The sequence below is a fragment of the Equus quagga genome, chromosome 12 (assembly GCF_021613505.1).
Source record: "Equus quagga isolate Etosha38 chromosome 12, UCLA_HA_Equagga_1.0, whole genome shotgun sequence".
Classification (NCBI taxonomy): domain Eukaryota; kingdom Metazoa; phylum Chordata; class Mammalia; order Perissodactyla; family Equidae; genus Equus; species Equus quagga.
This window is the reverse complement of record NC_060278.1, coordinates 102723528-102743046: the sequence shown is the minus strand read 5'-3', so window position 1 is coordinate 102743046 and position 19519 is coordinate 102723528. Positions and strand designations below refer to the sequence as shown.

At 43.2% G+C, this 19519-nt stretch overlaps 1 protein-coding gene across 6 annotated transcripts in view; it reads right to left on the bottom strand.

The window, feature by feature from the left end:
* Positions 1-19519, bottom strand: part of TSHZ2 (teashirt zinc finger homeobox 2) — a 434675-nt gene that overhangs the window by 172460 nt on the left and 242696 nt on the right. For 2 of the 6 annotated variants that reach the window (XM_046679223.1, XM_046679228.1), the window contains one exon: positions 5716-10723. In XM_046679223.1, coding sequence (XP_046535179.1) covers positions 7656-10723 — 3068 coding nt within the window. In that variant the 3' untranslated portion in view covers positions 5716-7655. Of the gene's footprint in view, positions 1-5715; positions 10724-19519 lie in introns of those variants that run through there. The other 4 variants (XM_046679225.1, XM_046679226.1, XM_046679224.1 and 1 more) reach the window with 4 other exon arrangements.

Sequence of the window (19519 nt, the reverse complement as noted above, 5' to 3'; positions counted from 1 at the left end):
CATCATTTTTTTCCTGCATAGATGGAAAAACACCAGATAAAACCATGCACATTGAAAGTACCAATGTGCCAGAGGGCCTGAGTGGTAGAAAGTCATCTGTGTCTAAGATTTGGGCTTTCAGCATATTTAAACATATTTTTTTTTTGCCCTTTCATCTTTTTTACCCTGCTGGTAACTTGTGGATGGTGTTCACACCTCACACTTTGGTGTATCACCCAATAGAATCTAACCCAAAGGATACCAGAAAGGTGCCGAGAGAATTTTTGGCTAAAATTCTGGCTGGAGGTAAATCATTCATTTGTCTACACTTGATTTTCAGCTCTGCCACTTACTAGCCGTGTGCTCTTGCTGATGACGTCATCTGTCTGAGGGCTGGTTTCTTCACCTCTAAGCTGGTGCAATCACGGTTCTTTGTTCATGGAGTTCAGGGATAAGATTAACTGAGACAACATACGGGGAGGGCCGAGCACCCATAGCCGGGACACTGACTGCTCAGTAAATATCAGTCCTCTGTCAATATCAATGACAGGACAGTATTAAGAGTGAACACTGTGCCTGGTACTGTTTAAGTCCTTCCTTTTCTTCCCACATTTAATCGACTTCATCATCATCAACATCATCATCTGCACTGAAAACTCCAATGCAGATCTTCCTAAGTATGGCACAGCCACTGGGGATTTTGGACCACAGCAAATGGAACTTTTCAAGGGAGCTGGTTGCAGAGAGAGAAAGAGGGAAGTCAGAGGGGAAGAAATGACCAGTGAATGCTATATAGTCTATCCTTTCTTGGGGCACCCAAACACCACCCAGTACTTCCATCTTCCCCAAGAGCTATTTTAGTTAAATCTGTACTCACTCTCCTTATTTCTTCAAGTAAAATGGCACAATCCATTTCACGTCTTGATTTAAGCCTTAAGCAAACAAAAGGGGATTTTTTTGGAGGCAGGCGATCAAGGTGGAGAATAGAGAGAGGAGTGAAGTTCGTCAAGCACTTGCTCTGTGGGCAGACCCAGTGCTGAGCACTGGCCTGGCAAGTAATCCTCCATGCAAACTGAGGCGGGGGGGAAGGGACTGCAGTGGCTGCAACCCCATTTGTGCCAGTCTTTCTTATCAATCTGAACACAGATTATTTTTTTGAGTTTTCACAGCATCACTAGAAGATTAGCCCAGTTGGAATGCCCTCTATTCCTAAATATATCATATGCCTCTTGCAAGTAAAAAACAAAGAAATAAACAAAGAAAGAATATTCAAGGAGAAATAGCCACCACCACTTGCAATATAGCCCAGGATCCCTGGATTTTGGGAAGTGAATGTCTCAACAGCAGCACAAATTTCTCTAACCCCCCTGAATGTGACGTGCGCCTTCAGCTCCTGGCATCCCTTTTGCCTGCCAGGTGAGCCTCATGTAACATTTACACTGGATTTAATAGGAGAACATGACATGCACTGATTTTCAACAAACTCCTGTTCTTTCAGAGGAAGACTCAGGGAAGAAAGCAACTGCACACCAAATCCATTTCTATTTTGGTACCCTTAACACATTCCGTTATCTCCGTGGCCTACATATCATTTAACAAACTGCCCGGCGATTCTTGCAGGGCGTGGCGTCATGACTGATTTAAAATCCCCGCATTGCTAAAACTGCATTGTTCTTCATCAAGTTGAGTCATTTTTATGTGAAGTGTCAAGCTCCCTAACAAATAACTCCTGCCAGACAAATCAAGTTCCTCGTCTTAGAGCCTCGGCTAAATAGTTTATAGCTTTAATCTGCTCACCGAGGTGTGCAGTCTATGACAGTAATTATAAATGCAAGGAGAAATTATAGCTGAATGCTTTAACTGCATTAGGAGCCGTTTGATGAACAATCATGAGCGCCTGCTCATTTCCAACAATAGAGGGCAAGTTAGTGTCAATGCATTAGAGAGATCTCAGTTCTGCACGGCTTTTTCTCCCATTTACCACGGAATGTCACTTGTCTCCTATAAAGTAGGAAAAAAGCACCGTGGAAAGCTTTAAACTTGATAGTTAAAAAAAAAAGACAAAGAGAAATGTAGGGGAAACTGTTTATCATTATGACTTCTTTTCTTTTCTTTTCTTTTTTCCTGTTTTATTTGGCCGTAGGTTGGGTTTCAAATTAGTTCGTTAAAAGTAACTGCTTGTTTACTTATTAGAAGCCTTTTAAAAAAAATCCTTCCTCAAGTGGTTTTTGAGAAATCTTTAGAGAAAATGACTTCTTTACATGAAGGGCAAGTTCAAAATCGGCCCAGGCAGAAGCTCCAGTGGTCGCGTGTGTCCCTCCGCCGGACCCCCGCTCCCCCTCTGTATCCACCTAACTTAATGACGCAATTTAGCTCTGTATTCTCCCCTCCTCACTTTTGCAGAAAGACGTTTTTAATTTAGCTGAAGAATTACACAAATATATTTTAAAGACATAAATCCATATAAAAAATATGAGCTAATTAAAACATTGCACTCCCTGTCGCTCATGGATTTTCAATTTAGCGAAAGAAAAAAGAATTGCATCTGGTTAAATGAAAAGATGATACTGATGGCAGATTGGAGTAAATGAAAAATAATGTTACTCTATATTAAAGCACCAAATTATACACGTCAGGATTGAGCATTCAGAAGTCCAAATGAGGGGGGAAAGTGCCACAGAGACGGAGATGCGTCGATGCGCAAGGGGAGTTAAGGCAGATCGCTTGGATAAAATGAAAACATTAAAAGAGATGACGCATTTGTTTCTCACTGCGTTAGAAATGCTGTAGTCTCGTAGCTGACCCTGTTTCTGAATTCTCATTTTGCTTCCCCAAAATGAGAGTCAGGATGAGGATTTAAAAAAAAAATTGTTACACATTTATTTTCACTGGAATTTGGGTCATTTCTTGGTTAGACCCTTATGGTAAATGTCTAGTTACCTAACTGAAGAAGGAAATGACAATAAAGAGAGTGAGGACGCTTTGCTTCATCCCGCAGGTCAGTCCCAGGTCCCTGAGTTGCAATATTTGGTTTGCAGCTGGAGCCTCCAAGAGGCCCAGGATTGCCCTTGCTCATCTGTCAACTCTTGCGCCACGTTTTACAGCCTTTTCTCTGTAGAACGGATATACACCTAGCTTTATGCAGCGCCTAGAAACCTTTTGGCAAGGTGGAGGAGAAGCCAAGAGGCGGAAAAAAGTTGATGAGTGTTGGCCGGTCCTGGGTTCAAATCCCACCCATATGCTTACTGTATGTTCCTGGACAAATCATGAAACTCTGAGTTCTTTGCAAAATGAGGATGATATGAAGAACCATGCCTGGCTCCTAGGAAGAAGCCAATACCTGGTAGCTTTGCTGTCTTTGCTGTCGTTAGAATCAAATAGCAGGTGGAGGTTTCCATGGGGGCCCCTGCCTAAGTTATTCATTAGCTCAACCAGGGAAGATGCTGTGGGTTCTCTGTACTTCAGGTGAGGCTGAAGAATACAGTATGGGCCTGTAGAGACCGTCCAGATCTATCTTTTCTTATGAGCCTACTATGTGCCAGGCTTTATAGAAAAGAATTGCGTACATTTAGTTAATACTCACAACTTTCCCATAGGGGAGGATTATGTCCGCATTTTATAGACACAGAAGTGGGGCACATCTTGGAGCGAGTGGATGCATTGGGGTTTGAAGCCAGGCCCGAGGGCCTCAGCAGCCAGAGTTCTTCCCCTAACATCACACTGCCTCTGAAACCACCATTCCCCTCCTGGGCTTCCCCCCAGGACTGAGCAGATGCCCCTGCTGTGTGCTCCATTCAGCATTTACCCCAGAGCTGCCCATCAACATGTCTGCCACTAGCCTCAAAGGCAGCCTCTTATCCTGGTCACTGGTTTATTCCCTGGGATTAGCACAGTGCTTGGCGTGGAGTGATGGCTTTCTAGATAGACGATAATGAATGAGTGAGGCTCAAAGATCATGGGAGCTTGGAAAAGTCACGTGGAATCTCTCTGCCTCCTTTTTCTCCCCTGTAATATGGTTGAATCAATCCCTACCACATAGGACTATTTGTGAGAATAAAGTGGAATAACGTTGGTGAAGTGCTTGCTGCAGGCCCGGCACATTTGGCTATTATAATCAGCATGACTACTGGTTCACCATTATATTTCCATTGCTAAATAGTCTGCTGCATAGTGAAAGCACAACCAACATTTGTGAAGGATGAAAGAAATGCGGAGAGGGAAGACAAGAAGGAAGGAAAGGAGAAAGGAAGGAAGGGAGGGAGTGAGGAATATTTATTTATTGGATGAAGGATGGTTGATGCCTCTTATAGACATTAATTGGTCCAGCCCATTTTGCTCTCCCCAGACTGCCATATAATCCATGTTGTTAGGATTGCTAGATTTAGCAAATAAAAATACAGAATGCCCAGTTAAATTTGAATCTCAGATAATAAATACTTTTTCAGTATAAATATGGTCCATGCACTATTTAGGACATACTTAGTCTAAAAACTTATTCATCATTTATCTGCAATTCAAATTTAACTGGACATCCTGTATAGCCTGTATTTTATCTGGCAACTTTACATGCTGTTCACCCTGAACATATGTTTTTATCAAATCATCCACAACAAAGGTGGCAGCTTATTGGACTAGAATTCATCCCCGCCAATGATTTCAAGGCTAGGTGTGCTGCTAAGCTTGTACACTATATTACACAGGAATATCTGTAATTTCAAATCCTTATGTATTTTAGACTCCCTAACTTTCTCTTTGTATAATTTCTATTTTTCAAGAGCATGTGGCTTAAAAGGCATATACAAATACCTATTGAATTGTTTTGGGTTACTTATGTCCGAGAATAGGGATGCACATGTAATATTTTCTAATTACTTTTTAATGAGAAGTTGAATTTCATATTTGGCAGAGAATTTCGCAGGATTTAAGACATGGCCAAGAAAGGAAAGAAAATTCAGGTCAAAGTTTGTGTCTTACAGGGAACATAGATATGGTAAAGCTGCCAAATTTTCCGTAAAATCTTGACCATGCTTTCTAAAATGTCATGTCATTTTGTACAATTTGTGCTATCATGCATACCAACTAAAACTAGAGTTCCAGATACCAGTGATCTCAATCTGTGATCATTTAAAAATATATATGCATGATCATAAGCAGTGGGCAAGGTATTACAAGAACGGTGTTCTGAAAGATGGCCCCGAGGTGGAAGAATTCTTCCCGAGGTGACCGAAGCATCAGAAAGGCACCTGTGTGCAGCTCAGGCAGACTGGAGTATCTTTAGTATTAACACAAACGCACCAAGTATCCACACCATTTTTTGTATACACACAACTCACGTGCACTCGCATCGATTTGAATGAGTCTCAAATACGCAAACCTGTTTTTCTGCAATCCTCTCTCAGAATCACAACATCTCGGTGTTTAAATAAGGGTGGAGCTTTGGTTTCACATAATGATAACTCTGTAATCTGGTGCTTCAAAGCTCCAAATCAGAAATATTTATTCTGTACAAAAGCAAAGAGAAGAGAAAAGAGCTATCCTATCTATGTATTTAACAGATTTGTAAGTATCTTTTGTGTAGGTTTTTCCAAATTATTGGTTTACCTGCACTTCCCTTGAACAACAGGTGTGTACATTTCAGATTTTGACTAAGGCTTTCTTTTTCTCCCCTCTCTATTTACATATCACAATGTTTTGGCAGTGATATTAATTTTTTTTAAAAAAATGATTACAAACCTAACAGGTGGAAAATTGGTCTTTATTGTAGCACAAATAAACAGTACCTATTTGTCCTTTTCACCACGGTTTGGATCTACCAATAAGGGACTGGAAATCTTTCTCTTCTCTCTAGGTATATGTATATATCCACCCTTCTTTTCTTTGAAGGACTGGAAAAGCATAATAGCAAATTACATAAATTTAAAATGTTATATAGCAAATAAGTAGGATGTTGCAAAGCCCCAAGCTCACGTATAGATTCAACAGATGCATTTTGGCTTTTTTTTCCCAGAGTGTGAGCTGAACAAATCATGCTTGGAAAGCAAGAGGTAAATCTGCCAGTAACACGTTTTAATTATCATGATAAAAACATGCAAACAAAACAATAGTCTTCATTTGGGCCCAGATAGCCGTTAAAGTTATAGGATGGTGTCCTCCATCAGAAGCTCTTAGATCTTCTCACTGAGGGAAAAGTCCCAGATCAGAGGTTTTTAACCCTTTATTTCATTTTGACCATCCTCACTCTCAACAAATCCTTCCACCTGACGTGAAGTGAGCCTAAAACCAAACATGTGGAGCCCCCTCTCCACCTGGAACCCCACTAGTGCCTATACTTTTGCAGCTTGATCCAAAAGTCTCCGACTTAAATGCTTTGATAATAGGGGCTCGTGAGGGCTTTTGTGTTAAGTTATTACTAGTTGTTCATATCTTATTGCGAATTAACCGAAAGAGCTCTTCTGTAACCCAGCGTGACATGAATGGAACTGGCAAGTACCAAAGGCTTAAGTCAGGTGGGGTCTTCATCCTGGGTTACAGCCAGGGGTGGAGAACACTCTGAATATGTGAGAGAGTCCCTAGCACGTGGGGGTATCATGCTGGAGGGGAGAGAAAAGGAAGTAGAGAAAATACAAAAAGGGAGATGAAACAGACTCATTAAGACCCAGACTTGCTTATGTTTAACATTTGAAAATGGCCCGTGTGACTAGTCTGCCAAGGTATTTGACCTCCGTCTCTGTCCTCTTTCCTGGAGGTGACATAGATAGTCTGGGCACCGGTGACTCTACAAGGCATAGAATTCCTATGATACGTGATGCAAATTATCTTGAAGCTGTGGGACCCCATGTGCATTGGCAATGGGTGTGCTGAAAGCCACTTGTTTCTTTTTGTAAAATAAAATCTCAAGGGCATGCATTACATCTATCTTTGTTAAAAGTGACTTCTGATATTAGTCTGTTCTAAGGAAAACCAAAAAGTGAGAGAAGAAACTAAGCCTCTTCTCTTTTCATCTCATTGTTCTGCAGAGAAGAATATTTTTCTACCATCTGACTACAGGGTAGATGCTCTTTCGGAGGAACCCTAATGGAGATATTAAGGGAAGGGAGCGGAAGGTAGCAATTGCTGAAAGTAAGCTGCAAAAAGCATTAATTACAAGTAATAATGATAAAGACAACTTTAAGCTATTCATGAGCTGATTCAGAAATCTCTGTATAGCAGCTGCCCCCAGGAAATCTATAGTCTTTATTCTGTCGCTCACCTTTTTTTTTTAAAAAAAATCACTTTATAAGTCATTAGCATTGCTGTGGGAAGGTGAGATGGAGAAATGGGACAATGCGGGAAGTTAGTACTTATTAATTAAAATGAGGTGTAGCCTTGGCTGGACCTTGAACCTTGGGCCTTGGGTAACTGAAGGGATCACATATCATGAAGCAGTAATCTGTGACCTCCATCTCTCTAAACCCATCTTATTCTATTTCCCAACACTAAACTGGAGAAATTGAGAGAATGGTTAGGACTTATTTGTCATGTTCTAGTCTTTCGTAAAAATAAGTCCTATTCCAGCAGGCTACTGTCCTCTCGGTATGGGGAGACATTAGCTGCCTCTAAACAGACCCATCTCCCTTCGAGAAGCTCCTCACAAGGCCACTGTCATAATCACCTGGGAGCAAACCCATACCTGCAGGCTATTCTTCATCCACGTCTGTTACAAACTGTGAATGGTGTTCGGGTGACTTGCTGTGCGTTTTGCTTAGGTGGAGTTTTACTGCATGTTTGCTCACAAATGTCCGACAGCACAACTTACACTTGAATTTAGAGTCTGTGTCCTCTTCGCCAGCTATTGTTTCCGGAGACCTCTGAGCCGACGACACCCGGGAAATCTCTTGCTCCACCTTGCTTTGCTGTTCCACGGCCATGCGGGTCATGTCCTTCATTTGGAAACCTAGGTGAGACTCTAAGTGACTGATGTAGGTAGAAGGGGTTCTAAACTGGGAGGCACAGTCACTGCAATAAAAGATAGGGTGTCCTTTGTCCATGTTTTTTAGAAATTTTGTCCCGCCTGTTTTCCTAAGTTGGTACTTGACGTTGGCCAGCCAGTGGCTGATAGTGGTCATAGAGAGTCCCGTAAACTTTGAGATCTGCATTCGCTCTTGTGGGCCCAGATCGGACAGCAGGTATTTGCCCTCGGATGTCTGGAAGAGGCTCGAGGCAAACTGAGCTTGCAAGATCAGAAGATGCTGTGGGTTCCAGTTGGACTGCCGGCCTTTTCTCTTATGCAAAGTCGAGACTTCGCTGGAGACATCCTCAAAGCGCCTGACATCCATTTCCAGCTTCATGGGAGGGACCCTCGAGGAGGCGGCAGGCTTTGGGGTGGTGGCTTTGGGGAGGACTTTGACCATGTCAGCAATGTCAGACAGAGCATGCTTCTGAGGTGGGGATGTGCAGGATTGTGCTTGCGAGGACTCAGCTTTCTTGCTTTTGGACTTGGTCAGGTCGATGGGCTGATCATTGTTCTCAAACAGATAGCGCCTGGACACGCTGGCCGGCCTCGAGGAGGCAGGACTCAAAACTGGCTTGTCCATGACACTGAGATTCGACTTGTGAAACATAGACATTGTGCTTGAGCTTGGGCTGGAGCAGGAAGGAGAGCGCAAGGGTTCCGTGGCTTTGCCCAGGTGATTGTTCAAGACAGACTGCAGGGCGCTTAGCGGGTTGATGCACGGCAGGGCCGAAGCATGGTTGGCGAGGGCACATCCGTTGCTAAGAGAAGACACTGGCTCCAAGGGCTGGGGTTTCTCTTTCTCACCGCCCTCTTTCATTAGCTTGTCCTCCTCTTTCAGGAGACAGGGCTCAGCCGTTTTGGATTCTGCAGGGGCTTCGCTTTTGGAGAAAGAATCCCCCTCATTGTGGCTGAAAGAGGACGCCTCTTCATGGGGACTTTCTTTCCCACACTCCTTCACGACTTCATCTTTGTCTTCTGGCTCCTTCTTAACTTGAGTGTATGGGGCCAGGTTCGTGGGCACAGAAACCAGTGGCATGACTTTCCACTTTGGTGCAATTGGCCTTAACTTGTTGGAGAGATTGGGCCGAATCTGCAGTACCTGGGACCCCATAGGCAAAGATGGCTTGGTGCCCTCCGACAGCTGGTAGGCTGCATGGATGCTGGGGTATGCGCTCCAGCTGGGAGCCCCATTTTGGGCTTTGTTGATGGCTGTGGTAACAGTATTTTCCAAGGACTTCAAAATGTCCCCTCCACCCTTTGTACCATCTTCCAAATCCTCCTCCCTTAGATATTGATATTTTATTGTAGGGTCTAAAGGTTTTTGTAGAGGGTCTTCGTATTCCTCGCTTTTCAGGACTTTCTCTTCCTTGTTGATCTCGTCTGGCTTTTCTTTTTTACTCTCTTTTTTCAATTCAGTTGTAGAGGTTGTACAGTCAGAAGCTGAATTACTTGATGGCTTGGGAGTCAGAGAATCACTGTTTGGGGCATCTGACAATGACTGCATTTTCTCCACAGCTAGGGGGTCTAACACCAGCTGCTTCCCTTTCTTGGAGGCAGAGCTGGTGACCTTGAGAAAGTGACCTGTGACCATCATGTGGGTGGTGAGCTGCTGCAAGGTGTCGTGGGAGCTCCCACACTCCATACACTTTAAGATCTGGGACTTGCAGGCTTCAAACTGCCAGGTGTAACTGGCGCCGTTTTGGTAGCCATAGCGGTTGTTGGAGGACAAATGCAAGTTGGCATTCTTCTGAGAAGAAAACGAATCTGCAAATGACCCTGTGGTTGAATCGGGGGAACACGGCCGATTGACATCAAAGACGCGTTTCTTTGCCGGAGTGACCATTTTCGATGAAATGGTTGGTACTGGCTCCTTCAAAGGCACTTTTTGGTAATGTTTTGTTTTTATCATGTGGACGCTCAAATCTTGGAGGGAATCGAAGGAGTCGCCACAAAACATACATTTCAGAACCTTTTGAGCATCCTCCTTGTCCATATCCTGGAAAGCCCTTTTCCGGGGCTTTGAATAGCTCGTGGGTCTAAGCTTGTCCTTTTTGCGGTTGTCATCTTGATAGTGGCCCGTTTCGTTCATGTGCACAGTCAGCTCGACCAAGGTGTCATAGGCAGCACTGCATTGCCGACACCGGAATCTACTGGCCCCCGTGAACACAGTCCCACACATCTTACTGCTCTGCCGGTACAGCTGGACGGAGCTGAACAGGCTGGGCTTTGACACGGATCTGGAAGGCAAGTTCTGCTGCAGGCTTTTAGACAGAGCGTCTTGGTGCCAATCAAAATCAGTCTTGTTGCTGCCATTTCGGGTGTCACAATTCCTCCTCTCGCTGTTGGACAGCTTGAAGCCGAGACCAAGGCCTGACCAGTAGGAATCAGACAAGATGTTGGCATAGACAGCAGTCATTTTATCCATGCAATTGTGGGCTTCATTTGGAAGCTTGGGGTGCATGCTTGCTTTCTTGTCTGAGGCATCTCGACCACAGACGCTCTTGATGTCTGACACCTGATCGCTGGCATCGCTCAGCAGAGACTCATTCTCAGCATCCTGATTGGACAAATGACTTCCTGGAGAGTTCTGGTAGCTGAAGCAGCCTTTCTGCTCTGGGCCCGTTTCTAGCTCCTCGTCTGTCCCTGGGTCATTGCTGCCCTGAAGCTGAGCCACAGAACCACTGTCTTCCTCCTCCTCCTCCTCTTCTTTTATTTCCTCCTCTTCCTTCAGCTGTTCCTCCTGGGCGTAGCCTGCAAGAGAAGAGGAGATGAAATCACAAAACGGGTTACATATTCCATCCCAATTTCCCCACTTAGACTAAGTGCTTCCTACACCGAACTGAATAGCAATTTAATCCACACTTTTATGAACTGCAAGCAATGGAGGCAGGAAAAAGCCAAATGATGTCTTTTGTGCTATCTAATGCCTTTTTTTAAAAAATTGGCAGGAGTCGTAATTCTTTATAAATGCCTAGAATCCCAAGTTAATAATTTTCATGTTTAAGGAATATCACTCTAATACTCCTCTAACGGGACAGTCGCTAAATTCACATGTATGATTTTCAGGAAAGCTGGACTGAAGTTCAAATCCTATCAAAGATACATCTCTACAGAGAAGGAGGTTGGCTTATGGGAAAACTAAGGCTTGACCCTCGGCATCTCCATGGTAAGGTTTACCCAACTACTTGGATATATTGGCATACGATTGTCTTAATAAATCATTATTGAGTTCTCAGAAGTAATTTGAATACACAGCCATTATATTTTTGATAGCCAGTGTCTTTTTGTTATAACATTTCTCTTTGCAGAGAGTGGCACAGCAGGAAGAGAAATGATGGAATATCAAATAAAATCTTCCATTGATAGCCAAAAAATTATGTAAGCTCAGCAAATAGAATGATTTTAAAATAATAGCAAATGGTGTTAGAATGGGAGATTTGGGGACTATCCTATTATTCTCAAACAGGTTTATGAAGACCTTTTCAGACAAGGCTGAAAATGCCCTCTCGATCTTGTGCCTGTAATTTCAAATGCAGTGTGATTTGTGGGTTCCCGTCATGAGATGCCAATTATATGTTTGATTTGTAGATGCAAAATGCTATTGGGGATGCACGCTTTCCCTTCTCTGAAAGGATTTAGGACCAGTAATTGCATAGGGAAAATGAAGGCATGAGAGAGCGGGTGCAAAGGGAATTAATGGGCAAATATCCATCAATGGAGATGAGGAATGTGACTATTTATGCCTATGCACTCATTTTCTTCACCTGGCCTTTTCAGAGCCTCATGGATAAAATGCAACCAAAGAAGTACCCAAAGCAAGGGAGATTCAGTCTTCGGTTTGCAAGGCCTGCATGATCTCAATACGTTATTTTCCTTATGAGCTCCTATCTCCTCTCTCAGTGCAGGTGCGCTTGGGAGAAACCCCAGGGCGGTGCTGTTATTTCCATTCACCAGGGATGAAGCTTGGAAAAGGGGTGATCATGCATTGGAGGTCTGTCCTGAGAGGCAGGGAGAGAGTTAGGAGAGAAGGGGGGTTGTTGGAAATAAGGCAGCTGCGGTCAGGAACTCCAAAGGCTCCTGCTGCTGCTGCTGAGGATGAAGGCTATTTATTGAGCCATTATTGAAGAATCCGAGGAACTCTGCTAACCGCTGCAGATATATTTTTTATTTCATTTAATATACACATGAAGTAGAAACTATTATTTTCATTTCACAAATGGGAAAACTCAGGCTTTAAGGTTAAGAAATTTGCCCAAGGCCACACAACTGGCATCGCAGTCAGCTGAACCCAGTCTGTTTGATGAGAGAATCCATGGTCTCATCCACTAGGTTCCACTCTCTTTCTGTTACCAACCAAGTGAATAAGAAAACTTTACAGAGACCCAAACGTTAAAGGTTAAGCCGTGGAATTTCATTGAAATGTCACTAAATAGATAACTACCTTGCAGGTGAGAATTATGGGGATACTGGAGACTGGAGCCCATGATTTTAAGGGCACGAGACCATAAAACAGATGAAATGTAAAAACTGAGTCCAGCCACCAGTTTCATGGTTGTTACTGGTTTCATTATTGTTACTGCTGTTGTGTTGTCTTCTTTCCCAGCAAGTGGACAAGGGGATTCTAAACTGGTGCTGCTGATCTCTAGTTCCATAAATTGATTTGAAGAAACAAAAGCTACTCAATCTAGTCAACAACCATTAAGAAGTAGTCACTACTTGCAAGAAAACCCCAGTTTAAAATAACTGATTGATTGGCTGAATCAGACCATCCCATCATCCTCATCGCATTTTCTTTTTCCTGGACTAATTTGTATGTCTGCAAATTAGTATTTGGTATGTATGTTAGTCATACCATTAAGTTCACGGAGAAAGTCTGCTATAAAATTAATAAACAAATTGTTACAGAGCCAAACAAAATACTCCAAAGAATCAGGCAAATTTTATCAATTGAACAGAGCCACTTTTGAGAATTAAAAGGGCTTTGTTCCTTGTACACTAGGAGCACACGCATTAGCCAGGACTATTCCAGGCTTACTAAGACATGTAGTCACCGATGGGCCATATGATTACAGAAACAAAGGAAAGTGTGTGTGCAGGTACATACACACACTTGTGCACACACACACGCATACACACACACAGAGCAAGTGGGTGATTCTGGGGGAAGAAAGAGGGCTTTCTGTCATCTCAATTGGTCACGGGGTTGATCGATTTTATTCCTCTCAGTACTTTTCGTGCTTAGCACAGGGCCTGACCCTCAGTAGGAAGTTGGGAAGTAATTCATGTTATTTTGTGTGTGTGTTGATGAAATATACATGCATGCATGTATACACGGGCACATGTGCGTGTGCTCACAAACGCAACCTGCCCAGCCAATACAGTCACTTTCACACAAGGAGAAAAGGAGTGTTCTTTTTTCCTGCTGCCATTTGGAAGCTGAGCTTTCTGGACCAGCTCAACTTCACAATCTACTTTGTCCTTCTAAATGGATTCCCCAGAAGAAAAGTCGGAGACAGCAAATGCCTCCCCCACAATACAGATAAAATTTTCTGCTTAATTAGGCATTGACATGTTTACTATAACCTTTACAGAAGAGGAACTCGTGCTGAGAGACCCTTTTTGTCTGTTTTCTTCTGCAGAACAGACTAAATCTCCTGCGCCCGATAAGGTAACGCATTGAAAAGCCTCATAAAAAAAAGTGCCAAAGCATCCGTCAACGTCAGTGTATTTCAACAATGGCTGAAGGTTCCAAGGAGTTTTTAAAAACACATTTTAATATCATACATTTAAAACTGTTCACTTGACTTAAGTGATTTTGTTTGCCACAGGCAGCCGAGGCGAGAGAGAAAAGACAGCCAGAATATGGGCGATCTGGGTGTATAATGAGTCTCTGTGTCTCTCGCGATCGATGATTTGTTTAATCAGATTGCATCGTGTGTAAATCTTAGTAAAGTGGACGAGTGGCAAGTTTATTCTTATGAGTACTTATTTAACAAAAGAAAATGATCACAGTGATGCGAAGGCACAGTAAGAAAGCACTGTCCTCTGTAGATCCTCCTTGCTGATTTCTGGTTGAAGACCAAATTTTGTGGTGGCCAACGTCTCCCTTTCCAACCTAAATTTCTAATTTCATCCCTTCTCGCTGCCTGGCTCTGGCCCCAGGAAGCATCCCCATGCCCAGGACAGCTAACTCAGGCGCAAACCCTGTCACTTCTGTATCTAAGTGACTGACCGGAGAGATCATTTCTCCTCCACTCCAGGACCACCCCTCTGATGAGGCCACCATTATGGTTCACTAGGGTGACAAGGCGGGCCTCCTCTTTCTATTTCCTCCCATCTGTTTTTCAGAGAACTGCTAGAATATTCTTAGTTGAAGGTATGAGGGGTGACATTGCTCTGTTTTAACTCCTGCAGTGTCTTCTGCTGCACTTAGGATAAAATTCAAACCCTTGGTGGGGGTCTCTGAGAGCCTGTGGGAGCCGGCTTCTTCCTGCCTGCTGTGTCCTCACTGCCCCATCCCTGGTCTCATGCTTAAGGCTCAAACCAACCTGCTCCTTCTCAAAACTGCCAACCCTTTTCCTGACTGTGGCTCTTCATAATTGCGATTTTTCTGTCTGGAAAGAGTTTCCTCTGGACCCTCGCATCGTTGGTTCCTTTTCATCCTTCAGTTCTCAGCTCAAACGGCCCCTTCTCAGAAGGCCTGTCGTGACCAGTCTCTCTTCTGTGTAACTCTTGATCACATCCACCTACTGGCTGAAACCTCTGTGACACTCACATACTCTGCAGTCATCTTGCTTGTTTATTGATTGTCTCCTCCCACTAAATGTAAAGATAAAATGTCTGTCCCCAAGCAGACAGAGACATTGCTTCTCCCAGCACTCAGATCACACCCCGGCACAGAACAATATCCACAACTACCTGAATGAAGGATGAATAGATCATGCAATGAAAGGGTGTTTATTCCAGTTGCAAACTCTAGCTCCACTTCTCAGCAGTGCTGTTAGCACCTGTGATGGGAAAAGCTCCCCTCCCCGCCCTATAGATCACGTGTGAATTACAACCATCCTGATCAACTTTTCTCCATGATAAAATCAGAATATTTCCATAAATCATCTTTTCAGAACAACGCAGCCACCAGCTTTCCTGTTGCCAGAAATCCTTGAGCTGTGGATCTCAACTTTTAAGGATGAAGGCTGCAAATCAGTATCAAGACTGCAAAGCAACAGAAAATATACTCTTACTCTGAGCAGACTTTGATTCAAAAAAGATTCACACAGGGGAACTTGGAAAGGATGGACTAATTTTGTCATGGATAAAGCCCGTTAGCTGTTCCGTGAAACATGTTACACAGATATTAGAGTGGTCTTCTCTAGAATTCTGATTTTAAAAAGGAGAAATGTCACTGTAGAAATATGTTGTCTATGCTGCAAATTTTTTACTCCACTAGTACATGGGTAAAATTCAGAAATAAACTCTTAAATTTTAGAAATTTCCTCTTAAATCAAAGATTAAAAAAACCAAAAGGGAAACAATTTAAAAAATTGCGACTTCAATTGTTCCAAAAATGTCTAGTCAGAATGATTTAAATGAAATTGTGCAAATAATTCATGGGGGGCATGATGTTAGATATCAGATTTTTGCCCGGCAGGCATGATGTTAGATATCAGATTTTTGCCCGGCATACGTTTTTGTAGTTGCCTTGAAAATCCACAATAGAGTGTTTATAGTAAAAACACTGACAGTTTTTAAAGTGGCAGTAGAGGTGGAACAGCTATAATCCGAGAAGAATATAAAACTCAAGAAGGCTGATTTTCAAAAACCAAACCAGAATTCAACCAAGACTTCATTTAAAAACATATCTGGCGGTGACAGGATCATTTTTGCCAATCCACCCCACTAAATGACAGTTTAAAATCACATGAAGAGGGCCGGCCTGTTGGCACAGTGGTTAAGTGCACATGTTCCACTTCGGCGGCCCGGGGTTTGCCAGTTCGGATCCTGGGTGCAGACATGGCACCACATGGCAGGCCATGCTGTGGCAGCGTCCCACGTATAAAACAGAGGAAGATGGGCACGGATGTTAGCTCAGGGCCAGTCTTCCTCGGCAAAAACAGGAGGATTGGCAGATGTTAGCTCAGGGCTAATCTTTCTTGAAAAAAAAATATATATCACATGAAGATTCCACAGTGCACGGGGCAGACATAAATAAGGGGATTGCAAAAATTTCTCACCATATACCCAGTAGGTACACTAAATGATGACGCGGAGGAAGGCCTCCCTGTCAAGAGTCCCTTGTGTTTTGGTGAGTGCGGTCGAGATGTCTGTTAATATGTATATTGTTATTGGCACTAATTGGCACTCTGGTTGGCAGGATGAGTAAAGTGATAGAGGATTTAGTTTAAGGAGGCTGAGCTATGTCTCAGTGGTGGCTGGTCCCACAGTGAGGGCCCCTTGGAGGGCTGTGTTGAGGGGATCTGTCTACTTCAGGAGGTGGTAGACTAGAGGGCTGTGGGGATCCCTGACACCATTCCTGAGCACAGACTTCACTTTACAGAAAATCCAGGTACCACAAGCCAGAGCTCAGCCTCCCTTCAGTCTGGAGAAATCATCTAAGGTCATGCGCATGTCTAAACAGGACAATTTTCAAGAGGAAAAGCAAAATTCAGGGCATATGGACTTTTATTCCTGCCACACCACATAGAACTCATTAACGTAAGTGTGACTTGTATGCACAGATCGAGTGAGAAGGGCTTGTTCTCTCCTCTCTCTAAATGTTGGAACCAAACAGATAGAATTCTTTGTTTAAAGGAATGTTGAAGATGGAGTGAGTGCAATGACAGAAAGCTTATCCTGAGCCCATAAGTGCTCTGCAGAGATGGATGGAGAACTTTCTTAAGGTCATTAAAAACAACAACATCTCTTTTATTATTTCCTGCAGACCATTCAGACAATTGGAATGTTTTACATGTATGATGGATGCAGATCAGGTGGGGTATGTATGGAAAAAAGAAAAGCCCATTGACTTAATATGGTCTTGTTTGTAGGCACTTCTTGGGCCTTTGTCACAACTCATTGGACTATAAAACTGTTTTCTAATCATGCTTTGTGACTTTCTCCACATCTTGGTCATGAGCAAAAAAGGATTAAGCTAGTCTAAGTCAGGAGAAGTGGACACTCTGTCATCTCTTTGTGGTTCATCTGTTTGTTCATTTAATCAAGAAATATTTATTCTGCAGCTATCACATGCAAGATACTTTAGTTGAGTTTCTTTGGGAGCTCCATCACAGGGGTTCTCCACAGGCCAAGGAGAGTAGAGAGACGACTTATGGAGAGAAGTTGGACACACCAGAGTCGGGGAGGAAAAGGTCATGGAAAGGTCATGGATTACTGGAGGAAGGCAGGTACTTTAAATGGGCAAAGTAGGCCAGATGGGAGAAAAATAGTCCTCAGCTGCAAAGGTAGATAGCGCTGGCACTCGGCTAGATAGAGAGACACAGAGGAGCTGTGCATGACTGGAAAGTTTATGCCACATTGAAAGAATCCAGCTGCTACTCAAGGAGCAGCCATGGGGTCTTAGAGTTGTCAGGTATGTTGTTTGGCCAAACTGTGTAGATGAAACCAAACGTGTCTGGGACCCATCCATTTGCAAGCTCTGAACCAAGGGAGTCAGGGAGGCAAAGAGTTTGAAGATCTGGCATGCTCCTCTGGTGTTTTCTCACGCCAGCTCTTTGACCTTGATTCCTCATCCGTCAATCCCAGATAGGAGTGGCCATCCCCTTCCTGACTACCTCACAGGGTCCTGTCAGGATAAAGGAGGAAATGGAAGGGAAGGTGTATTGTAAACCTTTGCTACTCAAAGGATGGTCCTTGGACCAGCGGCAGCATGACCTGGGAACTTGTTAGAAATGCAGACTCTCAGCCCCACCCAGTCCTATTTAAAAAGATCTCTGGGGGATTCCTATGCTCAACAAAGTTTGAGAAGCTCTGCTGTAAATCGCAAAACTGTTCATTAGTAGCAGGCTATTCAGCAATCTACTTCTCTCTGCTTCCGTTCCTATGTGTATGTGGGTACCAGCTTTGTGAAAAGACAATACAACTCTGAGAGTTCCAGCCCCTTTCCTCTCCAGGGACAAAAAGATGAAATACCTGTGACTTAGACAATTGCTCCCAGTTTACACTGGGAAACACTGAGCAATAGAGAAATAAAGGTCGCTGATTCAAGGGCTGCTCAGTTAATGAAGAGATCCGACGGCCTACTGGCCATGGGCTCAGACAGACTTCAGTTCAGACCTGCCACTTACTGCTTAGACTTGATCTTGAGAAAATTACTGAAACATTCAGAGGCTCAGCTTTCTCATCTATAAAGTGAGGATAAAAATAGTATCTACTTCATAGGATAGTTAAGAGTATCAACTATGATAAAGTGTGTAAGACACCAAGGCGGCAGGACTACCTCCCAGCTTCCCAGGCCTGTTCTGGCACTTAATGAACACTGCACATCCTGATCTCCAACCTGAACCCACAGATGGCTGAAATCTGTTGATTTTGGCCATCTCTCTGGTCCCTAAATCCTGTTCCAAGCCAATAGCTTTTAGATGATATTCGCGTTAGATACAAAGCAGCTTTGTATGTGTCATGCATAAGAAAAGAGCTTCCTCCAGTTTGGGGTTTGTTACCTAATATTAAATCATTCATACAAGGAGCCAGCGGTATGTGTGCTGGGAACTTCTGCAGAAGTGATGTGCAAACATCGGACAGCAAGTTATTAGGTCATTACCCGTAACGACAATGTCTGCAATCTTCAAGAAATAAAGCAACCCACTATCTGAGGGAAAAGGTCTTTGCTGGAGGCCTGGGGCTTGCTTTGAGAGAGATGACGAATGCTCAAAGCAGAAGGTCTCCTGGAAAAATGCTTCATATTCAGCTCCCTAGAATTTCTGTCCTGCATGTATTATTATTGGGAGGTGTCCTGGTGACAATTTTAAAAAGCAGCGTAAGAGAATATTCATGGGGAAGGGTGAGAGGGGGCCACTTCATAAGCTTTCTGGTAGTTCCAGTTCAGAAATCATTATCCCAATATTATCCTCACTCCAAGAGAGCCATAAATCAGGAATAGGGGATAAAACAAAGCAAAATGAAGCAGGGACAAAGAAACTACACAATCAGACTGATACTTTCCTACCAAATTAAGAGTTTTAGGCTTTGACTTTTCAAGCAGTAGCCGCTATTTTCAGAAAAATGCGCATCCTGATTTTATATACATTTTCCCCACATAGGGATATATAAACACACTCACACACATATCGTTCTTTCCAAGACTGGAAAGTTTGGAGAATTTTTTTTTGCCAAGAAAAGGGACAGTAAATCATTGTCCAGAACGACCTTCAGAAAGTCTATGAAGCCGATGCACCATCTGTATTTTTTCAGATATATATTCCCATTTTCCTTGAAATAACATCATTAGCACAGCCATCCCACAGAGCGAGAAGGTGATCTTCTTTCCTTCTTGCCTGGCTTGAAGTCAAACATCTTTTCTTTTTTTTGGCA